The 13,109-nt window shown below is 45.1% G+C and overlaps 1 protein-coding gene across 1 annotated transcript in view; it reads right to left on the bottom strand.

The window, feature by feature from the left end:
• Window positions 1–3,380: 3,380 nt before the first annotated feature.
• NR4A3 (nuclear receptor subfamily 4 group A member 3) overlaps window positions 3,381–13,109 on the bottom strand; it is a 681,703-nt gene continuing 671,974 nt past the window's right edge. Inside the window, exon 5 of the mRNA XM_086966912.1 lies at window positions 3,381–3,827. Coding sequence (XP_086823038.1) covers window positions 3,822–3,827 — 6 coding nt within the window. The 3' untranslated portion in view covers window positions 3,381–3,821. The remainder of the gene's footprint in view (window positions 3,828–13,109) is intronic.

Consider the following 13,109-nt stretch of genomic DNA (forward strand, 5'->3'; position numbering starts at 1 on the left):
GACGGGTCACCATCTCCAAGATGCTGGTCCTCCCGCGTCTTTTGTACTTCTTTTATACACTCCCCCACTATCTGCCCCGGAAATGTTTTAAGGGACTGGAATCTTTTTTAGTCTCCCTGATATGGGGGAATTCTAGGGCCAGGTTGAAGCTTCATAAATTATATCTGCTGCTATTGGATGGTGGCCTAGGTGCCCCAAACTATGAGCAATACTTTGCCGCAGCACAATTGCAATGGCCAATGAGATGGCTGGCTAAGAGTAACCTCACTGAGTTGGTCACAACGGCGCTATCCTGGGACCACCCGGTATTACTGGAGTGAATGTCAGGCACAACGACATTGACCCAGAAACATCAAGGCAACATCCTAATGGCAGCGGCTAGGCAGAGCTGGTCCAGATACCTGCTGCCCAGGGGTTGGCCCATTCCATATGGCCCTTACCTGCCCCTAGAGGTAATCCCGGGCACGTTCGCTTGTCACGGATGCCCAGAAATGGGGCCCTGGAGGGAGAGGGGTTTGGACACATGGGGAGACATGTATGTAGACTCACAACTACAAACATTCGAGGAGTTAGTGGACGACTATGAGGTTCCACAGGGCTCCTTCCTGTTACACACCTTGCTTACACACCACTTCCTACGAGCTTGGGATACGACTGCGCAGAACCTCCCACATCGCACCTTATGCAAATACATGGACGGGATAGGCATGCCGTAACGGCCATTTACACCTCTCTTAGATTAGACTATGCACCCGCACTGACAACATTACGTGTGAACTGGGATGCCGAGCTGTCCACTACCATCTCCGACAAGCAATGGATGCAATGTCTCAGCCACCCAAAAACTATTTGGACCAATGCTTGGTGGAAGTAAACCCAATTCAACTACTTACATCATATGTACCTCACACCCCATAGGCTGGCACGCATGTATATCACTACTGCCGATATATGCCCCAGGTGCCAAGACCCGGGGGCCACATTTACACACATGCTATCGACCTGTACCAGTATTCAAGCGTACTGGACTGATGTAGCCATTATGCTCAATGAGGCAGCAGACACCCAGGTGGAGGCAAAGCCTACTAATTTATTATAGGGTGTCACGAAACATAGCACTTCGCGTAAGGGCCTGAATAAATTCCTAGACCTAGCCCTGGGCCTCGCCAAATGTAAAATTTCCATGGCATGGAAAGCACCACTGGGTCCCAAAATATATCTGTGGTCGCTTGATCTTCTCAGGGCACTGGTATCGGAGCACACGAACCAGCTAGTGAATGCAGCGTGAGCGTCAGCAACCCCGTGACCGAATCCCACTCAATGGCAAGACTACCTGACATTGATTGAGTCCAAGTTAACCCCAGCGCACCCTCCCTCTTAGGCCCGGTCATTAGCACGGGACTCTTGGCTCTCTGAGCTTCAAGGGACCCACATCTGTATACATACATACATACATGCCTCTGGCTGTTGGGAGTGCAGGGCCCCTGCCTCCTTCTCCTCTCTCCTCCCCTCTCCCCCGGCCCTTCCCTTCCCCCACCCACCCCCTCGGTGTATTTTACACGAGGCAGACCACTGCACTCAATCAGCTACACATTGTTGCCCACTAATATACTCCACCGACAGGTACACTCTGAGCTGTATCTACATGTGGAGATTGATCTTTAGTTCTTCTTTATCAAGTTATTTTTACTTTATTACTCATATATGAGTTCATTATGAAATTGCTCTGTGGAATAACGACGGGTTTTCCTCTGGTTCTTATCACTTATGCACCTGTTCGTGAATGTACTATGACACAGACATGTGCGGCGGCACGACTAACAAAGTGAACTTTCTTGCTTACTGATTGGGATTCCCCTGGCATCCCGCCTACGCCATTCAAAATATTGTCTTTGCAATGTTAATGTTGGCTTATGTCGTCATGCAGATGCTAATGATGTTACTTTGCCAAAATTAAAAAATCATTTATTTTAAAAAATACTGGATCATTGATGCGCTTATACTTGCCTCTGATGTGAATTTGTGTTCACTGTGCAAAGATGCTTATGCAATGCCATTGCAATGTATTGTGTTGTATATTCTCAAATGGTAATAAAGATTATTATTTTTTTTTTAAAGATTTGTTTCCAAATTCATCCCTGATCTCAAATCAGTGGCATTTAAAACTTCAATATGTAATGCTGTGCACTCAAACCTTTGTCATAACTGTAGATCACAGTTAGTGTCCTCACTTTGTTTCACTATGGTCACAAAATATATAATTACCAACTTCACTACCATTCAAATTTCAGTTTCTGGTCAGACTTTTATTTGTTGTCCCATTATTTTTCATTGTTGTGAAACAAGTTTCATGTCACTATACAATATATTTTAAAAAACAACCAAGGAAGGACAGAATGTGATGATAACATTTTTTTTAAACACATGCTGTCCAAAAAATTAGAAAATTGATACCTACTAATTCTTCATCCTAAATTTTAATTTTACATTAGACCTTTTCACAAAGGTAGAAAGGTGTTGTGTAGTAGGCCTTACATCAAACAGTAGATATGTTATGATGTGGCCAAGCTTAGTTCATGACTTTTGAGAAAAATCCACTGATAGTGTTAATATAGCTGTTTAGATAAAATGTGCTATTATGAATGAGTGGACAAGTAAACAGTTGCCAAGCACATTGTTTAAGGTTTCTTTTCACAATCTATTAGATTTGCATTTTTCCCCAGTGTTTCATTATGACTATATAATTATGCTCACCTTCTCCTCTGCAAGTGCTAAGTGATGACAGCATTATGTGAAATTATTGTTACTCTTGTCTCAGATACACTAAAATACCTTTTTGTTGCTATACCATTTTTAATTATGTTGATATTCCAAACTACTGCTATATTATGTCTGGCAACTTTGAAATAACACCTGTTTCTACAACTTTCTTTACTATTTCACACATGAAAACATACGTTTATGCACATTAGAATTATTACCTTTCACATACATTTCTGTTCATTATCTATAACATATATATGTCATACCTGTGAAAAAAGGGTTAGTATTGGCAACAGCTCTTCATTATTTAAAGAATGTGATTAGTTCCTAAGGGAAACTTTTTTATTCTTTTATGTGTTTTTATTTACACATATATTTGTATTCTTAATTTTCAGGTCAACAGGACCAACACAACAGAGATTCCCTAGGTTCAAGGCACAAAGTGCAAAGTTGGTTAAAATGAAACAAGCCTTAAGGGGTTTAGGGAGGACAAACATGAAATAAGTTGCTTCAGGTCCCTCTCTTCAGTTACAGTTACCATATGGAATAGCTGACAGTACGTAGCAGTACTGTCAAATTGCTTCGCTATATCCCTGCCCTGTGTCAACCTCTGTACAGGGATGGTACTACCAGCAGGTGGGATAAAAAGTGGAGCCAATGGTGGTGCTGGTGGTACATTGGAGGCAGCAGAGATGGATGGTGTTGCAGAGTCTCCCTCAGCTGCAGCAGACAAAATTTGGGCAGCAAATTCTTGAATCTCCCTTTCTCTTGATCTTTGAGCTCGTTGCCGTCGTGCATGGACATAAGGTGCTTCTTCATGTCCATTGTCCCAAACGAATATTGATGCCTGGTTCCATATTTTACAAAAGTTACATATTACAAGTGGGGCATTAACTTTTTGCAAGTGGTGGGAGAGTAAAAAAATTGTCACACCACGGACTCACGCTGCCTCCTCCTTGTTGTTACTATTTCATCCTCCTCTGCACCCAGGACTTCCTCTTCTGCCTCTCTATCCTGCTGTCCCTCCTGATCAGCTCCATGTCCCTGATCAGCCATTGTCAAGCCTAGAGAGAAAACAGCACCTCAGCAATGAGAATAACTCCTTCCACTTCAGTACGCTGGAGGGTCATTTTCAAATCAGGAAATACATTTCTCGTTTCACGCCATTGGTTGCACTGGTAGCGACCCAATACATTTTTACAACCGAGAGGTACCACAGTTCCGTTGCAATAGGTTTTAGGCAGTATTGCAGTACGAGCGAACTTAAAAAAAATGTGAACTGATATTTTCAAACACAAACACAATAATACATAAGCACTACAAAAGACATGGTTGAAAAATCCATTCTGTAATGTTAATATTAACATATAATTAAAGGTAAAATTGTAGTTAGATTTCAGCTACATACATAGCCAAAAAACAACCAATTGTATAAAACAGTACCCAAAGAACCACAGAACTCAGGTCTAATACGGTTGTTTATCTGAATATGCCTTCTATATGTCACATGCACATTATTTGCATAGACTAACGTACATGTAATGCAAAATACACATACATATTTCGTAATTCTATGTGTTTCACATACATAACACACTCAAACAGTAATACACCTTCATCCTTATATGTTTAAAAACCACTGAAATTCCATAAAAAACAAAGATTAGGGATTAGTTATAGTTAGGGGAACAATACTTTATTACTTCAACACAACCCCTACTTACACAAGACAAACATTATAAATTATACAAACCCTGAAACCAGTGGCTGCTACCCAGTAGGTTATGGAGGGTAAAATTGACTGTTTCTATAGACTTGCTCATACTGAGATGAGCACCACAGTAAACTTGCAGACAAGGTGAAATGTAATGCAGAGAGTCTTAAGGAAGAGGATCCTGTATTTAAGCGACTGCAGACCAATGTGCCTGACCTACTGTGCAGAGTGGAGTTCCAGGGTTGTCGAGCCAAGGATGCAGACAGGTACAATCGACACAATAACTTGAGGATCGCTGGTCTGCCTGAGAGGGTGGAAGGACTTGACATGGTGGCCTTCCTCGAGACATGGCTGAGGAAGGAGGTTGCGCCCCAGGGACTGTCATCTTTCTTTGCTGTGGAAAGGGCTCATGGGGGCTTGCTAGGCAACCACTGGGAGCACCTCCTTGTCCTTTCGTGGTCAGGCTGCTCCATTACTGGGACTGGGACTTAATACTGCTGAAAGTCCAAGGGGCATGTAGCTTCCACATTGACCAGGCCTTCATGGCATTATTCCCAGACTATACTGTGCTGGATCAGCAACAGCGTGCCTCTTTCATTGCTGAGAGCAAGGAGATCAGAGAGTCCGGAATCAAGTATATGCTCTTGTTTCCTGTCTGCCTTAAAGTCATGCTAGGGGGCCAAATGCTGTTTTTTTATCCACCCACCAACGATGTGGGACTGGCATGGGATCCTACAAGGCCAGAATTGGAGGAGAGCAGAGCATGGAGCTGCCCAAATGGAAACAGCGGCAGAGAAGAAGCTGGGCAGAGAAGAGTGGATTGTGTCCAGACCCTAAACACATTAAGTGGGATAGGGTGGCCATACTGGATGCGGTGCCCTCTTTGTAAAATTTATCAGGCCGATCATCGAAAGAGGTCAGTGCAACAACGTAATCTGAATATTAGGACTCTGACACTTTACCTGAGGAACTTACGGATGGGCCACAAATCACCCCCAGGATGGCAGATGACATTTAATGTGAAGGCAGCTGCCTTATTGTATTGCGTTTCTTGTTAATGCTTCCTCACCCGAGGGAATGACCCTTCATGTGGTCCCGCACAAGGCAGTTACCTGAGGGGCTGCTCAGGCAGACAAACCTTTGCATTACTGAGGTGGATTGGTTCTGGATTCATGTGATCCTGCACCTTCCCATTGAGGGGGGTCAGTGGCGGAGAAGCTTTCCAGCCAGAATAAAAGGGATTCACACCTTCCTGGAAACCCCAGTGCAGAATGCTGGCATTGGGTTTTGGCCGGGGCACCGTTGCGCATCTGACCTGGGGAGGGTCATTGGGAACTCTTTACTTGTTTATGCTCAGTCTGTGTAAATGGATGCAGCTGTATTTCCGTGGGGGTAGTGGGGACTAGACACAGCCACATGCACTAGCCATGACTGAGAGGCCAATGCTATATGCATTTCTTAAATGGGATGACAGGGCTATGGCCTTGGCGAGTAAAAGATACAAAGTTCTATCCTATTTAAAATGATGGGGCATGGATGTGGCTTTTCTCTAGGAGACACACCAGAAGTGTTCCTGAAACCATTAGGTTACTGAGAAGGAGCATGCTACCGATTTTACCAACTAGTTACTCTGCTTTTTCTAGAGGGGGTTAATATGGGTTAAGTCAGGATCCCCTTTGGAGACGGTGAAGACACATGCTGCCAAGGACAGTCAGTGTAGGATAGTGGTAGGGAGGCATAATGGGCTTAGGATATTGCTTGGCAGCATTTATGTCCCTAATGTAGACCAGATGCAGTTTCTTGCTGCACCGTCCTGAGTCCTCTTGCAGAACCCTGATGCTCTGATGGTGCTACAGGGTGACTATAACAGCGTAGAAAACACAGTACTTCACAGATATACTCCACCCTTGGCAGATTCCCTCTTGGTGAGACTGCCACAAAGCCTGCAAGATTAGCATGACAACTGTTTTTTATGGGATGTGTGGCACACCCTCAGCCCGCGACTGAGAGAGTATTCCTTTTACTACCCAATACATAACTTGCAGTTCCAGCTGGACACAGTGTTATGCTTGGTGAAGCCTGCTGTGTAGTGAACAGTACTAAGTATTTCAGTTGGACACTGTCTGACCATAATTCCCTGCGGGTGGACCTGCAATGGGCGTGCTTTATAGCACCTATACCTACCTGGAGGCTCAATCCTGGCTCACTATGTAAACCCACTTTTAGAGACCCACTGGCTGAGGTGATTGCAAACTGTTTTGGTATGATTTGTGAATAGGTCGCCTTAAAGGCAGTTGTTAGGGGGCATTGTATCAGCAAGTTGGTGGGATTGGGGCACTCATTTTGGGCAGAACTTTCCACACTGGAGTTGAGTCTCTGACGAATGGAGATTGAGAGCGTGACTAGTCTCGAGGTCCAACAGACCCTGAGAGAGGAGCACTTGAAGCGGGAGCACCTCAATAGGACACATGTGGAAGGTGGGTGTGCTGTACGGCTGGTTGCATATCTCATTCAACCAGGGGACTGAGGAAGTCCTATCATACAAAATCACTGACTCAACGGGGGTCAGAGTTTTTTCTCAAGCAGAAATCCACAATCTGTTTAATGACCATTGTAGTAGAAATCTGTATGGAGGGAGAAATCCAATCTCAGAGGATATGATGGATATATTTGTGAGCAGTGCAACTCTCACCCAGTTGCCAGAAGGGGAGCAGGCGGTATTGGGGGTCCCTATTGGAGAGTCTGAAATTCAAGCTGCTGTACAGGAACTGCCCTGTGGGAAAACTCCAGGGACGGGTGGTCCGACGGTCTAATTTTACCAAATGTATGTGTAATACCTGTCAACCTTTTGGGATCTTCCCCCAAAATGTCTGCCCCCAAAATTCCTGCCTGCTTGCATCCAATTTTGCCAAATATTGTTTTGTTGGCCTTAGGACTCTGTGCACTTTACCACTGCTAACCAAAGCTAAGATGCTTGTGCTCACTCACCTAAACACGGCTTATAACTAACTGGCATGTTTAATTTACTTCTAAGTCCCTTGTAAAGTGGCATACCATATACCCAGGGCATGTAAATTAAATGCAACCAGTGGGTCAGCAGAATCTACTGTGCCACCCCCTAACTAGCACTCTAAAACTCGTATCAGGCCTGCCATTGCAAATTGAATGCAGTGTTACACTGCCATTTCAACTTGGCATTTAAAACCCCTTGCCAAGTCTTCAACTCCCCTTTTATTACATCTAATCACTCCTAAGGTAGGCTGTAGGTAGCCCATAAGCAAAAAGAAAAAATGATGAATGGAATGCTAAACAAATCAAACACTCAACCCGAGTCACAGATCTTAATTTAATCCATTGTTTTTTTGCTCACCACGCCACCCCAGTTTGGACCCAGCCATATGCAAATCAGTCGTAACCCTGCTCCCCTTGGGAACAGCCCAACCCGAACCGCCAGACCAAGTCCCCCCTGGTCTGGAACCAAGCATCCTGAGACCAGTTTCAGGGTATCACCCCTCATCAGCCAGGCTAGTTGAATCCCGTGGCACAGTAAGCACGGGACCCACATCTAGGAATACCCTTCCCACTTAGCGTGACTAAAGCAAAAAGAACAAACAGTGGACAGAATGTTGACCAAATAAAACATTCAGCCCCAGTCAATATTTGGGTTTAATCCATAGTTGTTTGCCCTATTTGCCATCCCAGTTTGGACACAGTCATATGCAAACCAGTCTTAACCCTTCTCCCCTTCGGAACAGCCTAGCCCGAACTGCCACACCAGGCCCTCCCTGGACCAGAAACGGGCATCATGGGACCAGTCTCAGAGTATCACCCCTCATTAGCCAGGCTAGTTTGAATCCAGCGGCACAGTGAGCATGAGACCAGCATCTGAGCATACCCTTCTCACTTAGGGCGACACAAGTTAAAAGAACATATTATGGACTGGATGCTGAGCAAATCAAAAATTCACACCCCAGGCACAGATCTGGGTTTGATTCATTTTTTTTTGCGTTCCATGCCACCTCAGTTCGGACCCAACCATACGCAAATCAGTCCTGACCCATGGAAAAATTTCAGCCCAAACTGCCAGTCCAGGTCCTGGGCCAGAAGCTAGCAACATGGGACCAGTTTTGGGGTATCAACCCTCATCAGCCAGGCTAGCTTGTATCCAGTCCCACAGTGAGCACGAGTTCCACGTCTGGGCATAATCTTCCCACTTAGGTCGACAAAAGCAAAAAGAACAAATCATGGATGGTATGCTGAAGAAATCAAAACTTCACCCCCAGTTACAGATCTAGGTTTAATCAGTTTTTTTAGTCACTACGCCACCCAGGTGTGGACCCAGCCATCTGCAAATCAGTCTTGACAATGCTCCTCATGGAAAAGTTCCAGCCCAGTCATCCCTGGACTGGAAACGAGCATGATGGGACCGGTTTCAGGGTATCATCCATCATCAGGCAGGCAAGCTTGAATCCAGTGCCACAGTGAGCACGCAACCCACGTCTGGGCAGACCCTTCCCACATAGGGCGACAAAAGCACAGAACAAATAATGAACGGAATGCTAAACATATCAAAATCCCCCCTCCCCCAGTCACAGATCTGGGTTCAATCCTTAAATTTTTGCTCACCATGCCACCCCAGTTTGGATCCATCCATTTGCAAATCAGTCTTGACCCTGCTCCCCACGGGAATAGTCCAGTCTGAACTGCAAGGTCAGCTCCTCCCTCTACCAGAAATAAGCATCCTGGGACCAGTTTCAGGGTATCACCCCATTTCACCTGGGCTAGCTTGAATCCAATGTCAAAGTGAGCACAGGGCCTAATTCTGGGCATACCCTTTCCATTTAGGGAGACAAACGCAAAAAGAACAAATGATGGATAGAATGCCTAAAAATCAAACATTAACCCCCAATCACAGATCTGGGTTTAATCCATTGTTTTGTTGCTCACCACACCACCCCAGTTTTGACCCACCTTATGCAATTCAGTCTTGAACCTACTCCCTTTGGGAATAGTCCAGCCTGAACTGCAGGGTTAGGTCCTCCCTGGACCAGAAACAAGCATCCTGTGACCGGTTTCAGGGTATCACCCCTCATCAGACAGGTTAACTTGAATCTTGTGCCACAGTGAGCACAGGGCCAACGTCTGGGCAAACCCTTCCCACTTAGGGCAACAAAAGCAAAAAGAATAAACAAAGAACGGAATGCTCAACGCATAAAACCTTCACCCCAATCACAGATCTGGGTTTAGTCCATTTGGTTTTTTTGCTCACTATGCAATCCCAGTTTGGACCCATCTATATGCAAATCAGACTTGACTCTTTTCCCCATGAAACAGTCCAGCCAGACCGGCCAGGGCTGGTTCCCCCTGGACCAGAAACAAGTATCCTAAGACTGGATTTGAGGTATCACCCCTCATCCGCCAGGTTAACTTGAATCCAGTGCTACAGTGAGCACAAGGCCTACGTCTGGGCATACCCTTCCCACTTAGGGCGACAAAAGCAAAAAGAACAAATGATGAACGTATGCTGAACAAATCAAAAATTCACACCCAAGTCGCAGATCTAGGTTTAATCCATTGTTTTCTGCTCACCACGCCACCCCAGTTTGGATCTAGCCATTTGCCAATCAGTCTTGACCCTGCTCCCCTTCGGAAAATTCCAGCCGGACTGCCAGGCCAGGTCTTCCCTGGACTAGAAACAAGCATTGTGGGACCTGTTTTGGGTATCACCTCTCATTACCAGGCTGCTTGAATCCAGTGACACAGGGAGCATGGGAGGAAAAGAACTAAGGGAGTTAGAGGGTAAATAGCTTGGCTCGCCCTCCAGTCATTAAAGTCAGAAAAAAGGTTTCTGTTTCCAGATACCTGAGAGCCTAGCTAGAGGAAAGGACAGCCACTGCTCAATGTGGTTGGCTGTTGGAAGTAGTGTCTAATGTGTAACAAAGGAAAAATTGTTCCTTTTTTAGGTGTCCCCTCACTCACCGGGGTTGCCCCACGGTGACATGCTTCATCATTGGGGCCATCCCAGTCCTCTACGGGCTGGGGCATGCTACGACTTGCGGAGTTACGTAGGAGCACTTAAATGGACTATGTGTGGTGCATGTGTATTTGTGGGGAGTGGACTATGTGATGAAATTAAAAGTTACCTGCCCAGTAGGTTACTAATAAACTTTATTCTGGCCTCTAGGTGGTAGTATTAAAAACGGGGTAGGGAGATAGGCTATCCTAAACTTAATGTGTCCAGATGTTCCTATCAACTCCTAAGTCGACATGTTTCGTGCATACCCCAAGCACTTCTTCGGGACTACACAGGGACCAGCCCTGTGTTCGCCACTCCTTACTCTATCAATGAGATATTTGTAAAAAGGTTTTTAAACTGCAGCAAACTCTATTAAGTGCATGCATTTATACCTACGTATTTTGTTCCCAAAAACACGTGGTTCCTGAAAGATAGAAAACAACTTTAAAATTCAAGGGGTGGTTGGCCCCATTAGTTATCACACACAGTTTCTTCCAGAAGTGATGTATTCTGTGAATATTGAACGCGAACTCATTGGCCGTGTTTTCATGCACAAAAAACGTGATGGATTTCGTGCATATTTCGAACGTGGTTTTTAACATAACACCTATCATAGTGTCACACCCATACATTCAACAATCATACACACTCATACATACTTTCTTTTGAGACCTAACTGGGCCCCATGGAGTCGGAGGGGTATCGGTATCCTCGCAACTCTAATGAGAGAGAAATGGAGTTGTTAAGTTCCCCAGCGCTGTTCGCTCCTTAGGCAGTGTCTCCGTTTAGAAAACGGCATTCCTTCGTGCTCTATTCTACTTACTTGTGCTCCGGTTACCTCCTGTTTTCAGGCACCTACTGTTTCTCCCTCCGGTCCGGATGTTATCGGACTGGAGGTTCCGAGTGGTTTAAATGCTGAAGGCAATCGCGGTGGTCCCGCGTTGTCGAGGGAAACGTCCTTAGCGTAAGCTAGAGCGAGTGTTACTCCGCCCGTCTGCGTGGCGGCCATCTTAGGAGTGTCGGTCTTCGTAGATAGTCGAGTTAAGGTGTCTAACACGACTATTATAGCAGGTTGACACTTCTGAAATAATTTATGGTGCTCTACAAAGTGCTAGCTATATTATAAGGGTTTTGAACCGCCAATTTCAAAAAAATGAAAATGAAGTTCGTAAATTGAACTGATTACTCCGGTTTGATAACGCCACCCTTCCTAAAGGTATGGAGTGTCACCAAAGTCATATGGTCAGTTTTAGCTGGAAAAAACAGTATTTCAGAGGGATCTTAGCTTACAGTGGTGGATCATTCATTCATTGGTTGTGCAGTTTTCGCCCAAAGGTGGTTGATACTATATACATGCGACTTCGCGAATTCCACATCTGCTGGGTCTGATATTAAAATGTTTACATATATTTCTTATGTAAACTGTCCCCAGGGAATGTCATCATTCAATCCCACTATATGGGAGCGGAGCTTGAAAACCCAGCGTTGCTCCTTTTCCAACAGTTTCTTTTCCATGTCAGCATGGGGAGGTTGTGTTTCCAGCACCACCCAGCGCATATCGTTGGGTGTGTGTGCCTTTTCCAAAAAGTGTGTTGTCATTTTGGTGTTTGAATGTTTACACCTAAAGTTACTGCGATGTTCAACCATTCTGGTGTTGACCTTTCTGGTTGTCATTCCAATATAATGTAAATTGCACACACATGTAATCATGTAGACAACTCCTGATGTATTGCAGTTCGAAAACTGTCTTAACTCCCATTTCAGGCCTGTATTACAAATCACCTGTTTGGTGGGTTCTGTCAGGTGGCACACGCTGCAGTTGGAACATGGATGGTGTCCAGCTGGCAGGGGGTGCAGACGTCGGACTGGGCCTTCCATAGATTTGGGGCGTGTGTGCACCATTAAGTCCTTCAGGTTTTTCCCTTTCCGATGGCTGAACATCGGTTGGGTGATGTTAAGACCCCCGCTGTTCAGAGTTCTCCAATGTTTTTTCACGATTTTTGTCACCTGTTGTGAGGCTACTGTATATGTAGTAATGCAGATGGGCCTTCTCTCCGATGGATTTGTCGGCGGTTCCTTGGGTTTAGACTCCAACAATGCATCCCTGTGGTTATTGGATGCCCTTTTCTTGGCTTTCTGAACAATCTTTTTTGGGTACTGTCTCTGATATAGTTTATCGCATAATTCCTTGGCCTGCTTTTCATAGTCACATTTTTCTGAACAGTTCCTTCTTAGTCTCAGGAACTGCCCAAAAGGCAGGTTTTCACGGAGTTGGCGTGGATGGAAGCTCTCAAAACTGAATAGACAATTTCTAGACGTTGGCTTGAAATGTGTCGTAGTTGTTAGTGTCCCTTTCTCCGCTTTGATGTTTAGGTCTAGGAAGACTAGCTGTTCACGGCTCATTGTAGAGGTGAACTTGAGGAAAGGGTCCTGGAGATTCAGCCAGTTTAGGAACACATCTGCCTCCTGCTCTGTTCCATTCCAGATGAGAATGACGTCATCTATGTAACGTTTCCATATCTGGATTTTGGTAGCATGGGGGTTGTCTGTATTTAGGATCTTTTTGGTCTCTAGCCAGTGCACATACAAACCCGCCACGCTCGGCGTGAAAGTGCT

The sequence above is a fragment of the Lissotriton vulgaris genome, chromosome 4_1 (assembly GCF_964263255.1).
Source record: "Lissotriton vulgaris chromosome 4_1, aLisVul1.2, whole genome shotgun sequence".
In the NCBI taxonomy this organism is placed as follows: Eukaryota; Metazoa; Chordata; class Amphibia; order Caudata; family Salamandridae; genus Lissotriton; species Lissotriton vulgaris.